The sequence below is a fragment of the Fukomys damarensis genome, unplaced genomic scaffold (genome assembly GCF_012274545.1).
Source record: "Fukomys damarensis isolate Sample0158 unplaced genomic scaffold, DMR_v1.0_HiC HiC_scaffold_11, whole genome shotgun sequence".
NCBI classification, from domain to species: Eukaryota; Metazoa; Chordata; class Mammalia; order Rodentia; family Bathyergidae; genus Fukomys; species Fukomys damarensis.
The window spans coordinates 48,425,335-48,450,897 of NW_022900923.1; the positions used below are offsets into that span (position 1 = coordinate 48,425,335).

The 25,563-nt window shown below is 48.5% G+C and overlaps 1 protein-coding gene across 1 annotated transcript in view; it reads left to right on the forward strand.

The window, feature by feature from the left end:
- Parp1 (poly(ADP-ribose) polymerase 1) overlaps positions 1–25,028 on the forward strand; it is a 31,333-nt gene extending 6,305 nt beyond the window's left edge. The window contains exons 2-22 of the mRNA XM_010613205.2: positions 1,630–1,745; positions 3,314–3,528; positions 4,881–4,980; positions 6,942–7,058; positions 7,704–7,880; positions 10,325–10,472; positions 11,724–11,864; positions 13,537–13,779; positions 13,999–14,064; positions 14,279–14,411; positions 14,925–15,120; positions 15,260–15,388; positions 17,767–17,850; positions 19,122–19,244; positions 19,649–19,777; positions 20,874–20,972; positions 21,447–21,599; positions 22,468–22,595; positions 23,159–23,220; positions 24,166–24,280; positions 24,504–25,028. Of these exons, the coding sequence (XP_010611507.1) occupies positions 1,630–1,745; positions 3,314–3,528; positions 4,881–4,980; positions 6,942–7,058; positions 7,704–7,880; positions 10,325–10,472; positions 11,724–11,864; positions 13,537–13,779; positions 13,999–14,064; positions 14,279–14,411; positions 14,925–15,120; positions 15,260–15,388; positions 17,767–17,850; positions 19,122–19,244; positions 19,649–19,777; positions 20,874–20,972; positions 21,447–21,599; positions 22,468–22,595; positions 23,159–23,220; positions 24,166–24,280; positions 24,504–24,585 (2,756 nt within the window). The 3' untranslated portion in view covers positions 24,586–25,028. The remainder of the gene's footprint in view (positions 1–1,629; positions 1,746–3,313; positions 3,529–4,880; positions 4,981–6,941; positions 7,059–7,703; positions 7,881–10,324; positions 10,473–11,723; positions 11,865–13,536; positions 13,780–13,998; positions 14,065–14,278; positions 14,412–14,924; positions 15,121–15,259; positions 15,389–17,766; positions 17,851–19,121; positions 19,245–19,648; positions 19,778–20,873; positions 20,973–21,446; positions 21,600–22,467; positions 22,596–23,158; positions 23,221–24,165; positions 24,281–24,503) is intronic.
- The last annotated feature ends 535 nt before the right edge of the window (positions 25,029–25,563 follow it).

A 25,563-nucleotide genomic window follows, 5' to 3' on the forward strand; every position in this document is an offset into this window, starting at 1 on the left:
GGTTTTTTTTTTTTTTTTTTTTTTTTTTTTTTTTTTTTTTTTTTTTTTGAGGCAAGGTCTCCCTTCATAGTTTGGGAGCAGTAATTTGTAATTTGATAAAATTCTTAATTTGTTGGGGTTTTTTTCCCTTCTTTAGTTGGTACTCATTATCTCCTAAAAATCTTTGCCTGCTTTAACATCTAGTATATATACTCTTTTGTTTTCTTTTAGAAGTTCTGTGGTCTTAACTTCTGCATTTAGGTTTGTGATCAGTGCTAATTTTGTGTTGGGTGTGAGGCAAGATGGTTGTGTGTCTTTGCCTGTGGTGACCTGTTGTTCTATCACCACTCCTTAGAAAGATCCCTTCTCTGGTGGAGTAGCTTTGGCTTCTTTGTCAGCGCCTGTCCACTGCATAGTGAGCCTTCTGTTGGATTCTGTTTGGTTCCATTGACTTCTCTACTCTACTTACTATGACTTTCGTAGTAAGTCACAAAATCGTGTAGTGTATTCTTCTTTGTTTTCTTTTTAATATTGTCTGTCTTTGTTTTTCCTTATAAATTTAGTATGAGGCCTATCAATTCCCCTTCCATCCCACCCTAGGAAAACCTGCTAGGAATTTATTACTCCATTGACTCTCTCGGTCAAATGAATTTCAGCTTTCAGTATAGAGATCTTTCACATCATTGATCAAATTTATCTCTTAAATATTTTATGTATTTTTAAAAAGCCACGTGCCTTAATTTCTTTTTCCGGTATTTATTTCTAGTATATGAAAATATATATTTGTGGGCCAGGGATTCATCTCATTGGCACTATGCCTGACTCGAAAGTGCAAGGTCCTGAGTTTGATCCCCAGTACCAAAACAAACACAAAAATGTATATATTTATATATTAATCTTATACTCTGTAATTTTACTATTGGTCCTTGGAGCTTTTTTGTAGATTCTTATGGCTATCCCATAAGTGCAGTCATGCCATCTACAGAGACAGCTTTGTTTGTTTATTTTCTAAACTTAGTTTGTTTTTCTTGCTTTATACTGTACTGGACCCTGTGCTGCATTGTTAAATAGAACTAGTAAAAGGCCTTGTCTGTTTCTGGTCTTAGGAGACAAACATTCAGCCTTGCATTGTTTTATTCCTTCTCTCCCCAGAACTTATTTTTATATAAGAAAAGAATCTAGCTGTTGTCCCAGGTGATGCACCAATTACTCCTAAAGCCCTGTAGTGGATCATTTCCCACTAATTTAAAACAGCACCTTTAGTTGAATCTATATTGAGATATTCCCTTTAATTCGGTGTTTATAAATAAAAGTAATTTGCAGGGTGTGGGAAGTAGCTTTAGAGGAAATGGAAGGTGGCAGAAAGGCAGCTGATCGCCATCTCACAGGGTGCCATTCAGATGGCACTTTCAGCCTGCGGACGTGACTGAAGTGGTATACACTTGCCTAGCATATACGAGGCCTTGGGTACTAGAAAAAAGAAGAAAAGTCACTGTATTACCAGAAGATGAACACTGTTATCACCACAGTTAAAAAGATGAAGTAGATCGGTTGTGGTTGCCTAAAACACAATACAAAGGGGCCCCGGTAGGAGGAGGATGGGACATCTTGTGAGCATGAAACTGCTGAGCGAAGTGTTTGATTCTTCAGGCAAAGGCCAGGATGGAGTTGGCAGCAAGGCAGAGAAAACCCTGGGTGACTTTGCTGCAGAGTACGCCAAGTCCAACAGAAGCACGTGCAAGGGATGCATGGAGAGGATAGAGAAGGTGAGTGCTTGGGGACGTGGGTGTCTGGGCCTTGTGAGATTCTGGCATTGGGTGGTACTGGCTGTCTGAGGGGAAGAAACAAGCACAGCAAAGATCCTAGTGGAGACTGGAGACGACGGTGATGTCCTTCAGACGAGTCTGGTTCTCATGCCTGCTCCCTTACCTGGAGAGTTTGCCAAGCAAATAGGAGGCCTCTGGACTCAGCAGGGGTTGGGGGGGAATATTTGTTGCATTTTATAGCATGATTAAGTTTAAAGGGCATTTTCCCTGGGGTGAGCCTCCCATCTTTCTTCTGTTTAATCGGGAACTTCATTATCCAGCTAGTCATGTGGAATGCATGACTGGGAACAGGAAGGCAGGCTTGTGCCCTCAGCATTCCTATTCTTCTCTGATATTCCACATAGACTTACTGATCTTTTTGTGTGTGTGTGTGTGTGGTCATGGGGATCCAACCCTGGACCTAGTGAGGCAGGCGGCAAAACCACTGAGCTAAATCCCTGGCCCGAGACTTACTGATCTTTTAAGGCACTGACTGTACAAGTTATTATGCAGTGTACTTTTCATTACTGTAATAAAATACCCAAGATAAGCTTTTTGTTGTTGTTTGTACTGCTGGGGATCAAACTCTGGACCTTGCGCTTGTGAGGCAGGTGACAGAACCACAGAGCTAAATCCCTGATCCAACATTTTTAAAGGAGGAAGGATTTGTTTTCGTTCATGTTTTCAGAAGTTTTGGTCCATGTCTGATTTGAGTCTGCATGTGCATGGTACATTACGGGGAGAGCAAGTGACAGAGGACATCTCAGGGCAGCCAGGAAGTAAAGAGTCAGGAAGAGGCTTGAGTCCCAGTGATCACTTCAAGGGCCAGCTCAATGACCAAACTTCACTAGGCTCCACCTCCCAGTAGCTCTGCAGGCTGGTGACAAGCCTTTATCACGTTGGCCTTTGGGGGTCACTCCAGATCTGTAACTCAGCATACAGACAGCTGGGGAAATGGAATTGCTGGATCTTCTCCAGCTCTTTTCAGGCACCTGCAATTGAAGGCAGAAGTTGAGGCCCTCTCCACTTCAAGGGCATGCCAGGACCTATATGTTGTTGGGCTTGCTTGGCTAGAAACAAAGTTGTACGTATGTGTAGTTGTGGATCTCTGCCTCCTGGGAATGTCAGGCCTCGGATTTGTAACCTTGAGCAGGCTGCAGGCCTGGGATTTTCCCTCTGGGTCTATCACTGCTTCTCAGGGGCCTTGTTCTATAGAGACAGAGTGTCCGAGCCACTGTGCTGCATATGGGGCTAGCACAGGTGTCATGTGAGGCCTGTCTCCATACACATCCCATATTCTCAGGCCTACCAGGGTCTGCATCCATGGGGAAATGTCTCTCCTACGCTCAGCAGATAGGTTGTGCAGCCAGCTATTTAGAATTAACCCCATTTGAAGTGCAGGTGCAGAGACTTGAAGTTAGCACCTAATCTGTGGTGACGTAAAGCAGCCAGAACCTCCCAGTAGCTGTCAAGTTGCCTGCCAGGTCTCGACTTGGCCCCATGGTTCCACATACGGTCTTTTCCCACAGGGCCAGATGCGCCTGTCCAAGAAGATGCTAGACCCGGAGAAACCACAGCTAGGCATGATCGACCGCTGGTACCACCCAGACTGCTTTGTCAAGAAGAGGGAGGAGCTGGGCTTCCAGCCTGAGTACAGTGCCAGCCAGCTCAAGGGCTTCAACCTCCTCTCTGCAGAGGATAAAGAAGCCCTGAAGAAGCAGCTCCCAGGGGTCAAGAGTGAAGGGTGGGTAAATGCTGTTGGTGGGTAAGGGCCCCAAAGGAGGCCTGAAGGCCCTACAGCTTCCATGTTGCCCCTGTGTCTCCTTTGCTGACCATCAGAGAGCCAGGGACATGAAGACATGGGAAGTTCTCAGGGACGTCCTTCACAGCCCCACCCAGACACAGGCTGTGAGTGCTGCCTTCTGGAGCCTAGTCTCCGTGGCCCAATAGATCAGGCAAAGCTTGAAAATCACCATGCCCCTTGTCCAGGTCAACTGCCCCATGTCCTCTGGCCCCCTTACTACCTGTGCTCAAGTCTCCTTGGCATCCTTGTGAACATGTCTGGGTCTTGAAATGGTGCCGAGAGACTCGTGGCCATTATGGAGGGGACTGGGCAGCAGGCACTGAGTTCCCTGTCTTGGAGTGGAGTAGTGCTGGTTTCACAGGTTGGGAAGAACTATCAGTGATCATCTTGAATCTCTTTTCTGTCAGCCTTCATTTGGTCTTTTGGCCCCAGAGAGAGAGAGAGAGTGGCTATTTAGTGACCACACTAAATAGTGAGGATGCTCCTTGGACAGCAGCTGGGCCATTGCCATCAAATGGCCACTGTCACACCCATGCACACTAACACACTATGCAACTTGTGTGACTAGAACGTGTGAGAAAACCAGCCATCAGGGCCGTGGGCAAGGACTTGCTCAGACATGGATGGCAGCACATGGTGTATATAGCAACTCATCAGCTGTATGCATGCCGCAGCAGCTGGAATGTGCCAGGCACTGAGCTTAGCATCACACTAGAGCTATCCCATTGATTTTCCCCAAGTCCTGTGAGGTAGAAGACTTTCTTTCCCCTGTTGTAGAGGAGAGGAAATTTGAAGGTTTGTGTTCGGGTCTGAAGAGGGGGTTTTAACCATCGCTGCATATATGGGCTCTAAATTCCAGCAGGGCTTAGCTTTGAGAACAGCCCCTAGCCTGGGGAGTGGCCCACAGGTTCATTTTTAGCACTCTGTGTTACCTCTCTGCAAGCTCTGCCCCTTGGTTGGGGTCTTTCCTTCAGTAGATTGCCTCCTGGAACCTTTTTGTCTGTTTTATTTGTGCCCAGAGGTACATGGGCTTTGGGCATCAGAGCATTCCGAGCTCTGGATCTGTGCTAGGTTATTCGGGACACTGGAGTGAACCCCGGCTGGCCATCTTCTGCCTTTTGGTTGCAGACTGCACCTAAGTACACAGAACGTTCTTAAGTACCCTGAGGGAGGTCGCAGGAGGGGGAAGGATGACAGGTGTGGCCAGGGTCTTCATGAGAACTGAAAGTGACAGTGAGGGAGTCCCTGCAAATCCCTGGGGGCCAGTGTTTCAGTGGTCATGTCTCTTTCAGGAAGAGGAAAGGTGATGAGGTGGATGGGACAGATGAAGTGGCCAAGAAGAAATCGAAGAAAGAAAAGGACAAGGACAGTAAGCTGGAAAAGGCCCTCAAGGTGAGAGTTCTGAGTGCTGGGTCTTCTTTCATTGTTCTGTCTCAATTCTCTTCCTCAGTCTAGGAGGATAATTCAGGGAGGTTTGTTCCACCTAGTAGGATCTTTAGGAATTTCTAGGTTGATATTCATCGTTAATAGCATGCCATTTTCCCCCAACTCATTTTCTTGGAGGAGAACCCACATCAGGCTTCAGGTGCAGTCCTGTTGCTGGCTCAGGCAGCACTGAATGCACCGTGCCTGCTCACAAACCTCACATTGGGGCCGAGAGACTTGTGCTTTGGCCCAGCCATGCTATACTGTGTCCTGCACCCTTGGAGTCACTTGTAAACCCTGGAAAGGAAAGGTTAAACTTGGGGATTCCTGAGGTTCTTAGCACAGAAAGATTAATGGTTTTGAAGCTCTTTCATTAAAGGAATGGAAGGCACATGAGAGAAAAGTACCAGATAAGTCTGTAGTCACTGGGGAGGCCGGGCGTGATGGCGCACATCTGTAATCCCAGCACTCAGTAGGCTGAGGCAGGAGGATCACTGTGAGTTCGGGACCAGCCTGGGCTACACAGCGAGTTTCAGGTCAGTCTCACTACATAGTGAGACCCTGTCTCAAAACCCACCCCCCCAAAAAAAAGTCTGTAGTCACTGACCAGAGAGATCCACCACTGTCTGTGTTGATTATGTATGTTGAAGCACAGAAAACTTGTTCATCAGAAAATGCTGGGTATTTGGGGAATTAGGAGAAAATAGTTGGCCTCTTCTTTGGTAAGTGGCTTCTATGAACCTTCTGTTTAGGTCTCTTGTACAAATGTTCAGATTTTTCTGGTAGTATGAAAATTAGAAGCAATTTCTGATCTGTTTTCAGTTGCTTCCTAATAATCACAAATTTGACAAGATCTTTGGGTTTTAAAAAAAAGTGTCTGTTGTGTGCTAAATCTGGATGCCCCAGAACTGCAGTGTCATCTTGCAGCTGCCCTTCAGTGAGTCTGTTGGTGTCCCTTCCCCCAGTTTCGAGAGATATGAAGAAAAGCAGAAAATTAAATTGCTCCCTTGGCTTCCCTACACTGGTACCTCTCTTCCTGCAGGATCCCTATCCTTGGTCCATCATGGAGGTGAAACAGTTCTGCTTTCATTGACCCTCATACCATTAAAAGTACTTTTTCCTCACACCACCTTGTCTCCATCACTGGTATCCCAGCATGTGCATAGCTCCAGGGAGAGAGGAGGGCTTATTCCTCAGAGAGTCCCCCTGGATGTGGAAGTGGGAAGCACTTGTACAGGTGTGTGAGTGGCTGCTACCCTGCCTTCATTGAGTGCTTACGGCAACCCTGTAGGGTATGATACGGTTGACATGCTTCTCCACACTTTACAGAGGAGTTGACACAGTATATAACTTACCTGCTGTCCTCGGCTCCAACATGAAAAGGCTGAAATTTCCCTCAGCAAGATAGTTATGACGTTGATTTCTCAAACAGCTTATATTCCTTATCGTAGTATATTATAATTTCTTATAGTATATTCCTTATAACATACTCTTAAGGAAATTGATGTTCAGGAATCTTAAAGCTTTAAGACCGGTGGGGAACCGCTATACCCTACCTCCTTTAAGTTCTGGATGTTAGCAGGACACATGTGGGCCCAAGGCCCAGGCCAGAGTTTCCAGACCCTTTCTGTATCTCCTACACTGGTTTCTGAGGGCTTGTTTCCAGAGCCTGTGAGGCCTTCCTCATACCTCCCCGCTCTCTCTCTCTCTCTCTCTCTCTCTGCTCTCCTGTCTGCCTTCCAGAGTGTTCTCTGAGAAACCATGGGTTTGAATTCCACAGGAGCAAAACTGAAATAAAATCCTGACTGGAAGTAAGAGGTGGAAAAGCCAAGATGTATAGGTGTAGTTGGAGGTTAGGGACAGACTTCTCCGGTGGATTTCTGTCTTTGAAAAGAGATAGTCTCTCAGCTGCTGGGTCTCATCCGCAGGCCCAGAACGACCTGATCTGGAACATCAAGGACGAGCTGAAGAGAGCGTGTTCGACAAATGACCTGAAAGAGCTGCTAATCTTCAACAAGCAGCAAGTGCCATCTGGAGAGTCGGCGGTGAGCTGCCTTTGTGCAAAGTGGGACCTGCATGTGAGGCCAAGCCAGTTGCTGTGAAGTGACTGCCTGACGGAGTGTGGAGGCTCTCCTTTTGAACATATGCTGGTATTAACTGTGAAGGGTACCATGTGTCCCATGGTCATCACCACCGTCGTGGGCACTGTTTTCCAGGCTAGATGGGGTGGGCTTTTGGAACCCTACCAGACATCTTCACATGGCAGCAGAGTGTCGGTGAGGTCGAAGGAGGGGCATGTATTGCCTGTTATGTTTGTGTCATGTGCTATGAGCCATGGCCCAAACTCCCAGGGCTGCCAGACCTGTGGAAGGAGTAGAGACCTCCCTGTAATGTGGCATGGCTGTTCCCTGTGCTTCCCCAGCCTGTCTTTCCCTACTGTTGTGCTCTGGTGTTGAGCTTGGCACCTTATTTGAAGCAGCCCTGATGGAGTGCTAGATTCTGCCTTACTTTTTAAGTTCCCAGGGTGCGGGGAGTGCTCTCTTTCCTTGGAGATAAGGTCTCCACATCCACAGGACAGCCTCCTTGTAAACCAAGAGCCCAAGGCAAGCCTGTCTTACTTGAGAATGAGGCATGAGTATCCTTTTCTAGAGTGATCTCTTCCTCTCTGACAAGTTTCATCACCACTTCAGATCTTGGACCAAGTCGCTGACGGCGTAGCATTTGGGGCCCTCCTTCCTTGTGAGGAGTGCTCAGGCCAGCTGATCTTCAAGAGCGATGCTTATTACTGTACAGGGGATGTCACTGCCTGGACTAAGTGCACAGTCAAGACACAGATGCCCAGTCGAAAGGAATGGGTGACTCCAAAGGTAAGAGGTTGAGGGGCATCCTAGCATCCATCAAAGCGTGGCACAGTCTGAGCTTGTCTGCATCACAGGTTGCCAAGAGAGCACCTTATAGCTGGGCTGTCCTCATTATTAGGACACTGTTACATTTTAGTACTGGTTCCAGGAGTTTACAAATCACATAGATGTAGAGTCAAAGCACCCAGAAACTCAAAGGTATGAATTATTTTTATTTCTACTTAATGAGTGTCTGCTGCATGCCATGTGTTGTATTGGGTACAAGGGACATAGGGTGAATAAGGGGCTATAACTTCAGCCTGTGTGATATGAGTTTCTCGGGCATATTTTTACCTTAGTGCTGGACAGAGAACCGGGTCCCAAGTTCATATATCTCATAGCAAATGCTCTTTAAGAATTGGAACTTTGTGTTGAACCCTCAGGATATAAAAGGCCTCAGTTGGGAGTCTGCTTTGGAGCTTTGCTGGTGGGTATCTGGGGGAGTCTTTGAAGGGTAGCATTGACAGGATCTCGTGTGGCTCAGATGGGGCAGAGCAGGGCCTGGTGCCTGGGCAAGCTCAGAACTCAGCTCCAGGATGTGGAGCAGTGCCACATGGAGCGCACTCAAGAGTTTTCACTGAAAAGTACAACTCACTCCACTCCTGGAACTGAACTTAGCCTCTTTTTGTTTTTGTTTGTTTTGGGGGGGGTGCTGGGGTGGAGCCCAGGGCCTGGCATGTGCTAGGCAAGCCCTTTCCCACTGAGCTGCATCCCAGCTGTTGAGCTGCATTTGTCTATGGCCCCTATGGCCCCTCTGCTCACAGTTCTGCTGTCTCTGTTCACCACCATAATTAACTATACCCACCCCCCGGTTCCCTTACCATGCTCTTACCTATATGATCTCTTAAAATGCATACAGCCTTGGGCTGAGGATTCAGCTCAGTGGTTCTATCAGCTGCCTTGCAAGTGCCAAGGACCCAAGTTCAATTCCTGGTACCAAAAAAAAAAAAAAGACAAAAAAACCACACACACATTACAGCCTTGATACTTCCCCATCCTTAAATCTTACAGTGAAAATTTTAGGGGATAAACCACCCAAAAGAGTCTTAGAGTGATTAGTCAGCTTTCCCAATCTTCTTGGAATATGCCAGTTTTACAGACCTTTTTATAGTATTTGCATTCTCATACTAATCTTTGATGGAAAAATTAATAAGGTAACAATAAGCAAAATACCATTTTATATTTTAACATGCCAGTTGCAGAGCATCTGCCGTATTTTGCAAAAGCACATGGATGTGCCAGGAGTTTTTCAGTCTGGCAGCCCTTGTTATCCATGTGGATTTGTGGGGCCAGTGACTTATCCCTAGTGTTTGGGTGACAGAATCGAGGTCAACTTCATGTCTCCCACAGCCCCCATATTTGGCCTGTGGGCCTTCTCCCACTCACTCTGGCCACTGTGCACACAACCCCTGCCAATCCAGTCCCTCAGAGTGCGCTCCCAAGTCGTCTTGTGTTACTGGGGTCTGCTTTGGCCATCTGCTTTTTCAGCTCTGGCAGACTGAGCCACTTGCTGTCTACAGGTGCCATCTTGGCTTCCCAGTCCATCTCCTCGCCCTGCCTCTGTTGAAGACAGGCTCTGTGCTGCAGGTTCTGGTAGAGGTCAGTGGTGGAGTGCATGCCTAGTGTGCACAGAGCCCTGCATTTCATCTGGGACTACAAAAGAAAAATAATTTGATGCTTTGTTAGAATTTACCTTTGCAGATTTCAAGGGCTGGAGCTGTCTATTTCTCCCTGCAATGAGTGGCATTTGTCAGGTGCTCAGTGTTTATAGAGTACCATCTGTCTCCTCAGCTGGAGTTGATGGAGCACAGGGACAGCTGACAAGGGCTGTTTTCTGGTTGGATGAAGATATCGAGTGCACAGGAACTGTGCTTTTCCCAGAACCTAGAGCATGGCTTCTCATAAATAACGGGAGAAGAACAAGCCATGGCAATGAAAGGATTCCTAGTGAACGCCACAGGGCTCTGTGCGTCCATTGGCACACACTGTGTTTTCCTTGTGGGTGCTAAGGCTCGCCTAGTGAGTACTGTGTTTGGGGGACTGTCACACACAGTGGACGTGTGACCCCAGGGAGGCCTGTTGACTGCCTGGGAACTGCATGAGCATGGGCCAGGGGTGAAGTTGAGTTATAGGGTCTGTTGGGTTGGTTAGGGTTGGTCTTGTCTAGAGGAGAAGATTTCTCTGAATGAATCACAATTCCAGGTGTGTCATACATAGATGAAGATATACTAGAAATAAGTACAGTAGCAACAGTAATACTGTCAGAATGAAGAAACTACACATCTCCCCATTTTGTGTTCTTTATTGTAAGAAGCTTATTTCATTTGTGCAGGTCATTTCCCTTTTGGAAGAGTGATGGTTTCTTCGAGACATAGCTGGTTTCTTAAAAACTTAAATTTGTATTTTTTTAGGAATTCCGAGAAATTTCTTACCTGAAGAAATTGAAGGTCAAAAAGCAAGACCGAATATTTCCCCCTGAGACCAGTGCCACAGTGACCACGGAACCCCCACTTTCCTTGGCCTTGACGCCAGCTGCTGTGAACTCCTCTGCCCTGGCAGGTACAGTGCTAGGTTGTATCCAGAGCTACTCGGAGAGACTAGGGCATGGAGTTGGTGGCAGGAGTATACTGCCAGGCATGGTAGTTGTGCCTGTAGGCCCTGCTGCTCGGGAGGCTGAGGCAGAAGGAGCCCTTGAGTTAAGGAGTTGGGCGGCAGCATAGTGAGCCCCTGAGACCCCATCTCAAGGAAAACCACATTCTTGCTCTGAGAGGCTGGGGGAGGACTCCTGAGAAAGGCCAAGTGGTCAGCTATGCCTGTGGTGCCCTTGTCCTGGGCCCTCTTTTCCTGCCCTGTATCACAGCTCCCAGAGCCTGCTATGCTGCATGGGTGTCTGTTCTGTAGAATCAGAAAGTTACTGGTCAGTGCTGGGGAGGCATACTCCAGGCCACCAGCAGTAGTGAGGGCCATGTAGGGCCTTTGCATATTTGCTCAGAGTATGGCACAGTCAGGGCGAAGCCACAGTCGGTTGGGTGTAGGATGGGGTCCCATTCCTCAGCATGAGCTCATGTGACACTTCCCATCCCTGGTGACGACAATGGTCACTGCCATGCATATACGTAGATCACCCGAGTCTACTCTCCTGCTTATAGCCTCAGTCCCAAGAGCATGAGTAGTGGGCCCCTCTTTGCTTGGTGTGACTTAGTGCAGATTATTTAATTTGTGCAGGTCAGTTCCCCTTTGGTTGTCCAGTGGTTGCTTCGAGACATAGCTGGTTCCTTATAAAAACTAAAATTTATATCTTTTAGGAATTCCGAGTAAACTCTTACCTGAAGAAATTGAAGGTCATAAAGCGAGGCCGATTCTTTCCAAAGCTTTCAGTAGCTATCACAAACAAGTCTAATTTTTAAATAAGAGTTGCAGTTTGGCAAGAGGTAGAAAGTGGAGAATAATAGAAGTTGGGCTCATGTGTGGCCTGCTTTCTGTCCATCCCTTTCCAGCCTCCTTGTCCACCATGGAGCCACCCTGGGTCACATTGTTTCAAGGCTTGTCCCCTGCCCAGTCCTCTTGGTGACATGGAGTATGTGTGACTTCTGAGGAGGCACCCTGCTGTCCTGTGCTTCCTGCTGGCCTTTTATTTCTGATCTGTGTGTTTTTTCTGAAGGAGAGAATGGAAAGAGTCAGAGGCTGACCACAGACCTTGCCACTTCCCGCTGTACCCTGGATGCTCATTGCTTGTTGTCCTGTGGCTCCTCTTTCCTGAGGCACAGTGCCAGAGGAGGCCAGTGTAATAGTTCTGCCCTCTCCTTCCAGATAAGCCCCTGTCCAACATGAAGATCTTGCTGCTTGGAAAACTCTCGCGGAACAAGGATGAAGTGAAGGCTGCAGTGGAGAAGCTCGGGGGCAAGTTGACAGGATCAGCCAGCAAGGCCTCCCTGTGCATCAGCACTAAGAGTGAGTGAAGATTAACCTCAGGTGGGGGTGTGGCAGGGAGTGGATCTAGCAGGAGTGCTGGAGTGCTGCAGGCTCAATGAGGAAGTGTGCAACACAAGTGTCTCTTATTTTATTGCTCATTGTTCTTTGGGTTGTTTGTTTGTTTGTTTGAGACAGGGTCTCACTGTGTAGTTGAGACTGACCTGGAACTCACTATGTAGCCCAGGCTGGTCTTGAACTCACAGCGATTCTCCTGCCTCAGCTCCCCAGTGCTGGGATTACAGGCGTGCGCCATTCATTATTCTTACTTCTTTTTGGCAGCGTTGGGGATTGAACTCGAGGCCTTCATACTGAGCTACATCCTCCACCCTTCCTCATGTTGTTTATGTTATTATTTTGAGACATTGTCTTGCTAAGTTCCCCACAGTGGGCTTAGTCCTGCCTCGGAGCTCAGCCTCCAGGTGTGCACCACCATGCCTGGCTGCTCAGGGTTTTTCTTTTTAGGATGGGAAATAAGTGTTTGCATTTTGTGTTGCTACCCAGTACTGTACACTTATCTTACATTCCTACCCGAGGGCTGCAAGCTGCTGGCTAGATTCCCTGCCAAAACAAAAGTTTGCAGTTTTAGGTTTAGAAAATACAGAGGTATATGGATTTCTTCATGGATTTTTGGCTGTGATTGTTTTATCCAGTGCTGGGGAATCTAACTGGGGCCTCACAGGTGCTGGGTCAGCACTGTGCTTCAGAACTGCCCCCGTCCTGTTTTCCTGAGTGACATGCAGATGAAAAACAGGCACTACCTGTTCATACTTGGGTGTAGGGTCTGTCTCCTGGCACCTCATTCTGTGGAGTAGTTGGGAGAAGGCACCCTGACTCAGCATGGCTCAGAGAGGAGATTGTTACTGATAAGAAATGGTTGTTGGACCTTTTGCTGAGAGGGACACCAAGGGGATCCCTCATAAAAGTTACAGAGATTGATTTTTTTGTCTTCTGTTTTTTGTTTCTTTTTGTACCCAGGATTGAACTCAGGGGTGTGTGCTTGCAAGTCAGGCCATGGCACCACTGAGCCAAATCCCCAGCCCCAGAGATTGGTTTTATACCTTGATTGATATTCCCCTATGTTCTGTAAAAGACTACAGAGGAGAGGCCTCCAGCCAATGTAGGATACTCCAAAAGTGTGACCATCTGGTGCATCACAGACCCCACAGAAAGCTGGGGTTGCACGGGTAGACACCACAGACAAGATTCAATGTAGTAAAGCACCTTTACCCTGACCTCTTTCACTTACCCTCAACAATGGAGGGTCAGGATCTTCAAAGTAGGAAGAAGGAAAGGTGCCTGTGAGACAGACAGTCTCTTGATTGCATTCTAGGTACTGGAATGGGAGGAGCCGAAAAGTAGACAACGCCTCTGTGCTACTGTAGGTCTCCAGAAGTACAGGTTAGGTCTGTGCTGAGGAGAGGGGAGCATGTGTAATGGACATTGAACTTGAGGTTAAAATGTGAGTGAACAAAAAAAATGAAAAATGGTTGTTGGGATGAAGAGTGCTCTGAGATTAGATTTGGAAGGGAAGGAAAGCTGTGAGTGAGGAGGGAATGGAAGCACTCAGCAGAGTACTACTCTAGTAATTAGAGGTTTGGGTTTAGTTTTCAACTTACTGTTCAGTTTGCTTTTCCCCTCTAATTTTGAACAGAGGAGATAGAAAAGATGACTAAGAAGATGGAGGAAGTGAAAGAAGCCAACATCCGTGTTGTATCTGAAGATTTCCTCCAGGATGTCTCCGCCTCAACCAAGGCCCCACAGGAGCTGTTCTTAGCACACATCTTGTCCCCTTGGGGGGCAGAGATGAAGGCAGAGCCTGTTGAAGTAGAGGCCCCAAGGGGGAAGTCAGGGGCTGTGCTCCCCAAGAAGAGCAAGGCCACCACCAAGGAAGAAGGTGAGGGCCCAGGCTGCCGGTCCTGCCCCTCTGTCCCCAGAACACTCTGTTGAGTGCTTCCTAGAACAGCTCAGCCCCAGGGCACTGAGTGGCAGGTATTCAGGGAAGCAGGAGGCCATGCTTGGGTGATGTGTCAGCAGACTCATGTGAAAACTAAACATTGTTCCTCTGCCGTCCCCCTTCTGGGTTAATGTTTGCAATTCTCTGCCCCACTCAAAGGTATCAAGTCTGAAAAGAGAATGAAGTTAACTCTTAAAGGAGGAGCAGCTGTAGACCCTGACTCTGGTGAGTGGGCAGGTGTGGACACACTTACCTACTGCTAAGGCAGCATGCACTACAGGACACTTTGCCCTCAGGCCCTCCTCGCCACGCCCAAGGGTCTACAGGGAGTCCCTGGAAGGAGGTGGAGTGCGGCCAACCAGGCAGGGCTCTCCAGACAGACCCTCTGCCTAAGAACACAGTGCCCTGTGTGGAGAACTACAGCTTTGCCTTTGGACAGGTCTGGAACATTCAGCACATGTCCTGGAGAAGGGTGGGAAGGTCTTCAGTGCAACCCTTGGCCTGGTGGACATTGTGAAAGGGACCAACTCCTACTATAAGCTGCAGCTTCTGGAGGATGACAAGGAGAGCAGGTGAGCTCTGGGCCTAATCACAAAGAACCAGAATGGTGAGATCTTCCAGAAAAGAAGAGGGGAGGAGGCCACATCTCCCAGCCACTCAGATTCTAGATTTAAGATATTCTCATGTTAAAACTTGAGAAACTAAAGTTTGGCAAGCACTAAATTAACTCTAATGTTGCTTCAAATTCCATAATTACTCCAGTAACAGTGATCATTTTTTGGTGTTTTAAAGTTCTCCTTCCATAAATGGTGGTATGCTCAGTGGGAGTGCCCTGGCCCATTGGGTATGGTGGTACACGTCTGTAATTCCAGCAACCTGGGGGCTGTAAGGACTGAAAATTGGGGCCCAGCCTAGGCAACTTAGCGACTTACAAAGGCCTTGTCTCAAAAGTAAAAAGGGGGTTGGGAACACAGCTCAGCGCTCCTTGGGTTCAATCCCTATTACCATTAAAAAAACATTCTTCTCCCCGGATGAGATGATAAGGGGAAGCTATCCTAACTCTGATGCCTCCTGTCCCTATGTAGGTACTGGATATTCAGGTCCTGGGGCCGTGTGGGCACTGTGATTGGTAGCAACAAGCTGGAGCAGATGCCATCCAAGGAAGATGCTATTGAGCACTTTACGAAATTATATGAAGAAAAAACTGGAAATGCCTGGCACTCCAAAAACTTTACAAAGTATCCCAAAAAGTTCTATCCTCTGGATATTGACTATGGCCAGGTAATCACTTCCTGTTCCTACAGTGTAACTTATTTTGCTGATGGTGCCCCATCCCATGTCCTTGTTAACTGCAGCCCCACAGCACCACCACTTTGCCAGGGCTGTTGATGTGGGTCTCTGCTTGGCTTTCTTCCGAAAGGATGAAGAGGCGGTGAAGAAACTGACAATAAACCCTGGAACCAAATCCAAACTCCCCAAGCCTGTGCAGGAGCTCATCAGGATGATCTTTGATGTGGAAAGTATGAAGAAAGCCATGGTGGAGTATGAGGTATGTCTTTTTCTGTGTTGTACTCATCTGTGAACAATTGCTGAGGACAGGGATTGCTGCTCACCCAGTGAAGGACTGTGGCTGTTCTCACTTCCTCACCTCTCAGAAACAAGAGACAGTGGATGCCAGCTCTTGGTACCTCCACTCTTGGCACGGGGCTGCCAAGGCCTTCTGTGCTTGTTCCTTTGCCCAGGGCCACTTGACTTGGGATGAGTCGTGTGATGTGTTGTGGAGAGCTGTCCCGGCCTGCTTTTGACCCTCGTTGCTTAATGGGGCAGGTAGGCTGGATTCCTCCGGGCCTTTGTGAACTAGTCAACTGGATTTGTCTTGTGAGGCCCCAAGAACTAGCCCACGTGCAGAGAAAGAAACCTGCATATGATGGCTTTCTGTCCCTGTGACAACACTGGGGGAAAGCAACTTACAGGAAGAAAATGTTGATTGAGGTTCATAGTTTCAGTCTGGTCACTTAGCCCTGAGGGCCTCTAGGCATGTGATGATAACAGTATATCATGGTGGAAGATGCCCATTTACCTGTTGGTGGCGGGAATGAAATTAGACAAGAAGGAACAGGATCCCAGTGTCCTCTTCCAGGGCACAGCCCAGTGACCTAGCTTCTTCCTTCCAGGCCCAGCCTCCTAAAGGACCCACCACCTTCCAACACCACACAGGCTTGGTGACTAACCTGGGCCTTTGAGGGACATTTAAGGTCTAAACCATAACACTGCTATAGCTTGCACTGTCAGAAGGCAGAGTCTTGTCCTTCTTCACCTGGTGGAACACATCAGCTGTGATTAAAGAGGGGGCAAGTAGTGCTCCTTCGTGGTCCATGTCCCTGTGTGTGCCGCATCTCATCTCCGCTCCTACCTTCGGAGAGGTGTGCAGAGGGGGCCTTTTCCTCCGCCTCCCACTTGGCCTCCCCACTCACGGAGCCCAGAGATTTCAGGCTGCCATGGGAATTGCACAGCTGCGATGGCTGCTTGTTCTTCCTGCATCCTGAGATTCCAGGAACCCAGTGCAAAAAGTGAGTCTGGGATTAACCACGACAGTTCTACTCCCCTGAGGCTGCTCTACGTACAGAGGCTGCTTTGTGTCCTGTGTTTCCCACCTGGAGCCACTGGACAGCCTTGGAGTGCTCTTGGGTGGTATGAAGACGACCAGTGGCTTTCTCCTTTTATGCCCTAGACTTTCTTCTCAGAGGGAGCGTCCTCTGGTGGGGCTGCTGTGGCCCCAGCTCTCAAAACGGTGTTCCAGCCTCCGTGGGCTGTGTTCACAGAGACATAGCCTGACTTTAGTCTTGGAGGGTCACTCATTTACAGCTTGTGGGAAGAATGTTGTGCATTGGGCAGAGAGAAGTGTTTCTCGTGTTTTGGAGTCCTCTTCAACATTTCTGTAGTTCTGTACTCTAGCTTCTCGGGTCCATTGAGGTTCCTGACTACTCTCGCTCAGCCCTTTCTTGTGAAGTGACACTTTGACATTGTCTTAGGCAGGTGACTGGTTTGACAGATAGAAGAAGGGTGCTGTGGGAAAGGCTGGAGGCAGCTGTGGGGAGCTAGAACACTTGTAGACTGATGGGGATACCGTGTGGGATCAGTGTGGCTAGGTAGACATGGACTCTCCCTGTGAGGAAAGGAATGCTGGCTCAAGGGCATCAGGGCCCAGGTAGAGGTATGCCATGTGTCATGACAGAGCAAAGCTGTCCACTCGGGGCAGGGCTCTAGAACCCCTGCCTCCTTCCACTAGGCCCCCTCAGGTTCCACCACCTAATAGTGCTACCAGCTGGCCACTAAACTCAGCATGGGCCATTGGGGATAGACAATACACAGACCAGATTAGGTGGACGTGGCCCTTGCTGATTGGTGACCCAGCCTCTGCTTCGTGCCTTTTCCTTTACTTTAACGTCTCCTCACAGTGACCAGTATTGATACTGTTGGAACAAATGTGTCTTCAGGAGTGACCAGTTTGAAAAGGACAGTGTCAGTTGATACATAAGTTCAGATGTGTGTTATATTAAAAATAATTTGAGCCACTTGAAAATTCTTGTTTTGGCCTAGAGCCCAGGAAGAAAGTGCACTACAGCCTTGGCTCTGGGGCCCCAGGAATGGACCTGGATGGGACCCATGACCAACCATGGGCCCTCTTCCCCCTATGGAACTGGGTGGCACTGACACCATGTCCTCTTCTAGAAGTGCTGGCCCTGAGGAAGGCATAGTTATCGAATGAAACCCTAGCCAGGGGAGGGGCCTCATCCTCTGTGGAGATGGATTACTGGTCTCCTTGGAAAACCTAGCAGTCACTTTGCCACCTCCGTTGGGCTCCAAGAGTCCTGTCATCAACTCCAGAATGCCAGCTTTCAGAGGGGAACCTCCCTGTCTCCTCAGATCGACCTTCAGAAGATGCCCTTGGGGAAGCTGAGCAAAAGACAGATCCAGGCTGCATACACTATCCTCAGTGATGTCCAGCAGGTGAGCAGGGGCTTCCAGGGGTCTCTTACCAGCTGCTCATTAGTGGCACCAATGACATCTACTCAGTGTTCACTAAACAGCAGCACAGAACCCCCACTCATAAGGATTTGGATTTGTCTCAGTTTATTGGATCTGACAAGTGCCTGAAATGACCGAAGAGTGTCACAAAACTTACAGATAGTAATGTTTTCAGTTATCAGATATATGGTAGACTCACTGTAAATTGGATGAATTTGGTTCTCTTTAAAAATTGTGAGATGCGTCATTATAGATAATGCCGTGTTTATTTTGCGGTTATTACGAAGTCACCACATAGACTTTGACGTTCACTTAACATCTGCTGGTGTGTAGCAAGATGCTGCAGTCCTCTGCATCCTAGAAGTTAAGAAGCTATGCTTATGTTGGGTGGGTGTGGGCATGGCTGTGACAGGAGGTTGATGTGGCCCAGGAAGTGAGCTTCCTGGCTGGTGCTGGAGAAAAAGCCCTGAATCAGAGCGGTTAACTCCAGTCAGCTTTCCCTGTTCCCCACTGGCTGGGAATATTCAAGGCTTTCTTGGACTCAGACATTCTTCTTCGTCCAGAATTCCCAGGAGAGATGGCTATGGTTGCATCCTTCCCCATTGTCCACTGCCAGCCATAGCCAGGCAGAGGAAGGTCCATGCCCCATGGTGAGAAGTAAGCCTGCAGGTGCCAGCTCACAGCCTTGCCCCTCCCATGGTCACCGAGATGTCTTTCAAGTCTGCAGCATCCGTGCCTTAAGCACCCTCCACACGTGGGCACTGAGAGACGCTGGTGTTAGGGATGCTTAGCCTTTCTGTTTCTGGCCACCTGGCCCTTCAAGGTGCATTAATAAATTCCTCCCCTCAGAAATGGGGTCAGTGGATAAAAGGGAGCCTGAGTGAATTTTATAGCAATGAGTAACCATCATCCCAATACCATGAAAAATTTTCAAACATAAAAAACAATTGAAGGCATTTTCCAGCAACCATGAGCCACCGCCAGAGTTTTCGCAATTAACATTTTGCATTGTTAACCATACTAGTGAGTTGCCATGTGAGAAGCCTGTTGTGTGCTGAGCCGTTGGGCAATCAGGGTCCTGCCTCTCCTGCTCATTCCTCATGAGGCAGTGGGAAGGCAGCCTTCTGTTTGGAGGCCCACACAGCCTGGCCTCCAGCTGCTGTACCCCCCTCTAGGTGGGGAAGCCTGATGAGGTGCCAGGCACTTAAGGTTCCTGCCTCAGTCTCACATTCCTTCTGTCCCTTCCCCTTCAGGCACTGTCCCAAGGCAGCAGTGACTCCCAGATCCTGGATCTCTCAAATCGCTTCTACACCCTGATCCCCCATGACTTTGGGATGAAGAAGCCCCCACTGCTGAACAACGCAGACAGTGTGCAGGTACTGCCAAGGTCCAGGGGTGCCCCTCATCGTGGTCCCTGAGGCAGGTTCTCCCTGTGCCGTTGTTTGGATATGAGGTTTCTCCCCATTGGTGGAGACAGTGTCTGGCAGGACTGATTGTTTTCCTGTCCTTCTCTGGGGAAAAGAGAAATGGACAGAGAGATCCTTTCCCCACCTTTCAGGGAACCCATAGGAGTTCCTGCTGAGGAACAGCTTGTAGGATCCTTAGTGTCAGTCCTCACCCATCATCAGGCAGGCAGGCCTCATTAGCACTCCAGGGAATGCTTTGAGAGTCTCCTTCATTGTGCGGAACACTGTTGCACACAGGTGATCTGTTCAAAAGGGTATCTGTCTCCCTCACTTTTAGTACTTGACTGACTCCCAAGTGTCTCTGTGGTCCCCAGGCCAAGGTGGAAATGCTGGACAACCTCCTGGACATCGAGGTGGCCTATAGTCTGCTGAGGGGTGGGTCTGATGACAGCAGCAAGGACCCCATCGATGTCAACTATGAGAAGCTTAAAACTGACATGAAGGTAAGAAGGCGGCACTTCCCAAGGGTCTTAACTGCTGATCCCAAGAGCAGCAGTCCCCAACTTGAATGTGTCAGGAGACTGAGGAGAGATTGTTGGGCCCATGAAGCTGCCTTTCTTAGTGTCCTTGTGATCCTTGGAGACCCTCACCTGTCCATGGTACCCCTGTTTGCCAGACAGGTTTTCCAGCAAGTGGAAACTGATGAGACTGATTTTTTAAGATCTTGTCAGAAGTTCTTGAACTTGGGTGTTTGTGGCTCAGGGACAAATCATCCTATCTGGGCCATCAAGAGGAGATCTGTGCCTCGTTTTCCCTGGCCCTTTCTTTCCTGGAGGTGCGGTCGGGCAAAGGGCACTAGAGTGTTGAGCCACAGTCTCTTCTCCTTGAGTGAGAGCCGGCACAGATCTGGGCCTCCCAGGCCTGGAATTCCAGTCTCCTTCTATGCCTGAGACTGCCTTCCTATGAAGAGGCTCTCACTCTTTCTGTTTACAGATTTGAGGCTTTCAATGGTAAGGAAGACCAAGATGCCTAGATTTTTCAAACTTTTAATAAGAATCTGAAAATATACGTAAACAGTTTTCTCCAGTTTGCTCTGGCATATTTAGTGTGGATTACATTAACATTGCATTATTAGACTTATGCTCTGAGCCAAGTAACGTGTGGCTCTAGGAACTCAGAGACTGAGCATTCATTCTGTCTTCAAAATCTCAATGGCTGGATAAACTCCTTCTATTTCTAGTTGCATGGTGTCTCTGGACTCTTGGTTTTGTCACAATGTGCTATACTGCTGGTCCAGGGAGCCAGTTCCTCGTTCTGAATTCTCCCCAGTCACTGACAAGTGAGCTCCATGTGTAGCTTTACTAATATCCGGGAGCATAGGATTTTAAGATGAATAAGACCCGAGTTCCTTAGCAGTCTTAAGTAGATGAAAAGACACATGCCCAAGGAGGTGGAACATGGGCTCAGGGCCTGCTGCAGCACAGCTTCCAGTGAAGTGTGAATTGGTCCTGGCATCTGCTCAACTTATGGGTTACTCTTCTGCCTCCGTGGGACTCCTGGGGACCTCCTTGCTCTGATCCCAAGACACCTGTTTTCTAGGTGGTTGACAAAGATTCTGAAGAAGCTGAGATCATCAGGAAATATGTGAAGAACACTCACGCAACCACACACAATGCATATGATTTGGAGGTCGTTGATGTAAGACCCTGTCTCCTTCACCTCTTTATGCTCTGGCAGCTTTCCCTGTCCCCTCTAGAGGGATCTTGGTAGACAAGGCAGTCTGCTTTGCTTTAAACATGCAGTGAAAGTGACTCACTTGTCTGTTACGTGGAAAATTAATAGTCTTGTGGTTGGGGTAGCTTTGTATTATATTTTGAAAGGGCATTTGCAGTCCCCAGATGTGGTTTCAGAATCAGAAAATATGGTTACCAGAAGTTCAAGATGAACTTCCTCAGGTGTGCTCTGCCGATTCAGGGCTGGTTCCTGTCAGTTAGGGCCATGATAGGTCATTTTACACTGTTCCTGGGGGCGGGGGGAACAGCTTCCCTACTGAGACAGACTTTGTGTTTTCTAGCTGTGGAGACAGGTCAGTCAGTGCTCCCTACCCAGTGCATCTTTCAGGTGGTCAGAATAACAGCTCTGTCATATGTCCTTTGTTGACTGCCCCACCAGATTTTTAAGATAGCGCGGGAAGGGGAGAGCCAGCGCTACAAGCCCTTCAAGCAGCTCCACAACCGAAAGTTGCTGTGGCACGGGTCCCGGACCACCAACTTTGCTGGGATCCTGTCCCAGGGCCTGCGGATCGCCCCTCCTGAAGCACCTGTGGTAGGTACCCCATGGGGCAGTGTCTCCACATGTGGTGGAAAGGGCACAGCCCTGGGGAGTTGTGTGGGTGCCGCTTATCAGACATGTTTCCCTGGCCCTGGAGCAGTCGCTCCAGGTGTGCCTTCCCCTCATCTTCCAGACACAGCCCTGTCCTTGGTGCAGCTGCACAGGCTTCAAGTGTAGTTTCTGGAACAGAAGTGTGCAGGCCAGGACTGTAGGGAATGCTGAGTGGGTTGGCATGCAGAAAGCAGACTTGGACCTTGAGATCTTGTTTGGAAGTTCAGGCCGTGGGGCACAACTGCTTGCATATACCCTTGACCTCGGAAATAGTCCGCTATTGCGGATGCTTGTCCTCTTCAACTAAGCAAGTAGCTTTGGGGGGACGCACATGGAGCGGTGAGGGAGGAAGGGGATGCCAGCCAGATCATCCTCACCTCCCAGAAAGCTGACTCGGCCCAGCCAGGCTGAGTCCTGAGCTCCCTCTGCCATGTCCCAGCAGGCAGCCTCTGTGCACCTGGTCAGGTGGAGACGATGTGGAGGCTTTCTGGTCCACATGGTATTCAGTGACTGGGCAGATGACCTGAGCTCTGAGCCTCCTGCTTCATCAATGCAGGAGCTGGAAATGCCATTCCCTGATTATGCCCATATACCTGGCACAAGTTGAAATTATTTTCCTAGCTGAGAGAGGAAGAAAATGGGGTCTGAGGGCTTAAATGGCTTCCTTGCAGCCCCTCAACATCAGGCAGTACTGGGCCCTGTTTGAAGTGACAGCTGACAGTACTTGCTGGGTGCTGCTCAAGTCGGCACTCAGTAATTTGCTTAACTTACTGTGAAGAGGTTTTCAGCTGTCCCTTTTCTAAACCTGCAGACGGGCTACATGTTTGGGAAAGGCATCTATTTTGCTGACATGGTCTCCAAGAGTGCCAACTACTGCCACACGTCTCAGGGAGATCCTATAGGCTTGATCCTGTTGGGAGAAGTTGCCCTTGGAAACATGTGAGTAACCTGGCTGACGCTGGGGCACTTGACAGGACAGGTGGAGTGGGCTGTAGGGACGAGAGGTGTAGGGGCCCTCAGGGATAGGAAAAGCAGAGAGGTTCAATTATGGCACTAAAGATGGTTGCCTCATAACCCATCCCACTCTCATTGGTATTTAGATTTTCTGAGACCAAAGTAGATAGAACTGGACTCAATCTCAGTTCTGCATTCTCCACAAAGAAAATCTGATTAGTTCAGCTTGCTTTGGGCATCTTCTCTGATCCTATCGGCTGCATCCCAGGGAGCAAGGTCACATTTTAGGCCAAAGTTCCTGGGACAGAAACCTCCAGAACAGCTGACCACAGCTCTAAACAGGACCTTTCCTGGTGTGGGGGCCCGTAGCAGTGAGGGCTGAGTGGTGTTCAAGGCCTGCACCACCTGACTTGCTCTGGAAGGATCCAGGAGTTCAGGAGGTCCTGGCAGTGCAAATGGGCAGGGTTCTCTAGGTGTTCTAGGTTGTCAGACCTGATTGTGCTAACTACAGGGCTGGTCTGCCTCTGAGACTGTTCTCTCTTGAACAGGTATGAACTGAAGCATGCTTCACACATCAACAAGTTACCCAAGGGCAAGCACAGCGTCAAAGGTGATATGTCCCCTGGAGAACAGTAAGAGGGAGGCTTTCTTCTTCTAGAAGGCTGAGGCTTAGGGCTGGCTATTACACTGAGGTCCATTTAAACAGAACATGGTTTCACTCTTGGCTGTAGCCAGTATCACAAATGCCATATGCAGGTACCAGTAGCTTGGGGTATTTGTTCGCTTTGAAATTTAACCTAATTCTCTCAGCTGCTGCAGGGAGGAGCTTCTCTGCCATGGAATTCTGTAGGGCAGCACTGTTACTGTGGAGGGGGCTAATGTCACTCTTCTCCGTATTAATACCTGAGAACCTGAATTTTTAGTATCCAGGTTGTTTTGTTTTTTTAGGACAGGGTCTCACTCTGCAGTTCAAGCCAGTCTTGAACTGTGTAGCCCAGACTGGCCTCAAACTCAGCTATTCTGCCTGCCTGCCTCAGCCTCCTGAGAGCTAGTACTACAGGTGTGTTCCACCATGCCCAGCTTGTAGCCTCCAATTTCGTAGCTGGAGAGAATACAGTGGGCCTTTGACTTGCAAACTCAGTTTGTTCACAAGGGCTAGTTGTAACTCAAGTTGGTCAGCTGAAGGCCTCTACACAGCCTTCAAAGTCTCTCCTGTACACAGGCAGATCTCAGTGTCCTCAGAGACCTTGGCCCAGGATTCCTCAGTTAACCATGCACAGGAAAGGATGTTGTAACGTTCCTTCCAGAACTCTTTAAGGGTTAAATCTGTATCTGAGACCACCTGGAAGCACAAGTGGCAGGCATTCAGGTCATAGCTCAAGACTTTGGTTGCAAGTTAAAACTAAAATTAACAGTTGTAACCCAAGTTCGTCAGGCCAAGCCATAACTTGAGGGTCCACTGTATGGGATTTGTGTGCTTAAAATGAGAACATGCACCCAGCATGAAGTGCCCCTCATTTTCCCACAGTTCCTAGCACTTGACTCTGTTTTGCAGGTTTGGGAAAAACGACCCCTGACCCCTCCACTAGTATCACTCTGCAGGGGGTCGAGGTTCCCCTCGGCACAGGGATCTCCTCAGGTGTTAATGACACCTGCCTGCTGTACAACGAGTATCCTTTGATGTGCCTGCAGGCGCCTTGGGGACTGAGCTGCACTGGTCTCATGGTGCCTGACTGGTGAGGTTCACAGGGTGTGAGTCTTACCCCGTTTCCGGAGGGCCGGGAGTCCTTCACTTGCCTGAAGGACAGCAGACCATCCCTGAGCCTCCTGCCATCCCCCGGGAAGGAGGGACATGGCCTTCACTCTGTTGTCTCCTTAACACACTTCCCTCAGGTACATTGTCTATGATATTGCTCAGGTGAATCTGAAGTACCTGTTGAAACTGAAGTTCAATTTTAAGACATCCCTGTGGTGAGCCTCACCCCAGGGACTCGGCTCATGGGCCTGATGTCCCCATGCATGGGCGCCGCATGGTGCTGATGGCTGTTAACTTTTACTCATCTTTGTAGAGAGGATTTTATGTGAACAGGCTAAAAGCTTCTTCCCAACTTTGCAAGTCCTTGGTTTTATGTTGCAGCTGATGGTGGGGAGGTTGTTTGGGGTTTTATTCTGCCAGGCACAGTCCTGGTAGATATAGCTGACGATTGAGGAAAAGTTGGGGAGAGGTTTCTGTTGCTCTGTTCGCCTAGACTAGTCCTGTGGAAAAGCTAAGCCACGTTACAGTGTCTGCCTTACTGGTTTCCCCAGGGAGGGAAAAAACGTGCTTCCACCTTTTTCTAAGTGTTTGTTCCTAGTTTTGATTTTGGTAAAATGTTAAGCATTTATTTTGAGCTTAAAATAAAAACTAATTTCATACTATTTAGATTTTGTTTATCCTGTAATTACTGTCCTTTTTTGTGTTCTGGGAGTTTTGTGTTATTTTGCCTTTCAGTGATGGATGTTGGGGAGACTAAAAGAAGAAACATTGACTGCTCTTAGAAAGCAAGAGCACTTTCTTCCTTTTCTAAAAATACTTGAGCATAGAAGCTCTCCAAATGTATAACACTGGAAATTAAAAGTTGGGTTTGGAATTCTTGACTCACCTATGAGCAATTTTGTTTTCTAGATTAAAACTATAGTCACCAATGTCGCTACCCAAGGGCTAATGGTCATTTCCATTAAAATGCCAAGTCCTCCTGTGCTCGTGTTTGTCTGGTCTCATTCTCACTGCAGATGTGGTTAATCCTCACAGGGCAAGGTCCCCAGAGGCTACCAGAGTGCTGTCTCTGCCCACGTTTCTGAAACCCAGAGCTCCAGACAGCAGACAGCACTGCCCAGTGAGATCACCCACCAGAGTAGCAGAAACCAACCCCAGGTAGAGGAGGCACTCGAGTTTCTTCAGCTTAGCAGATAA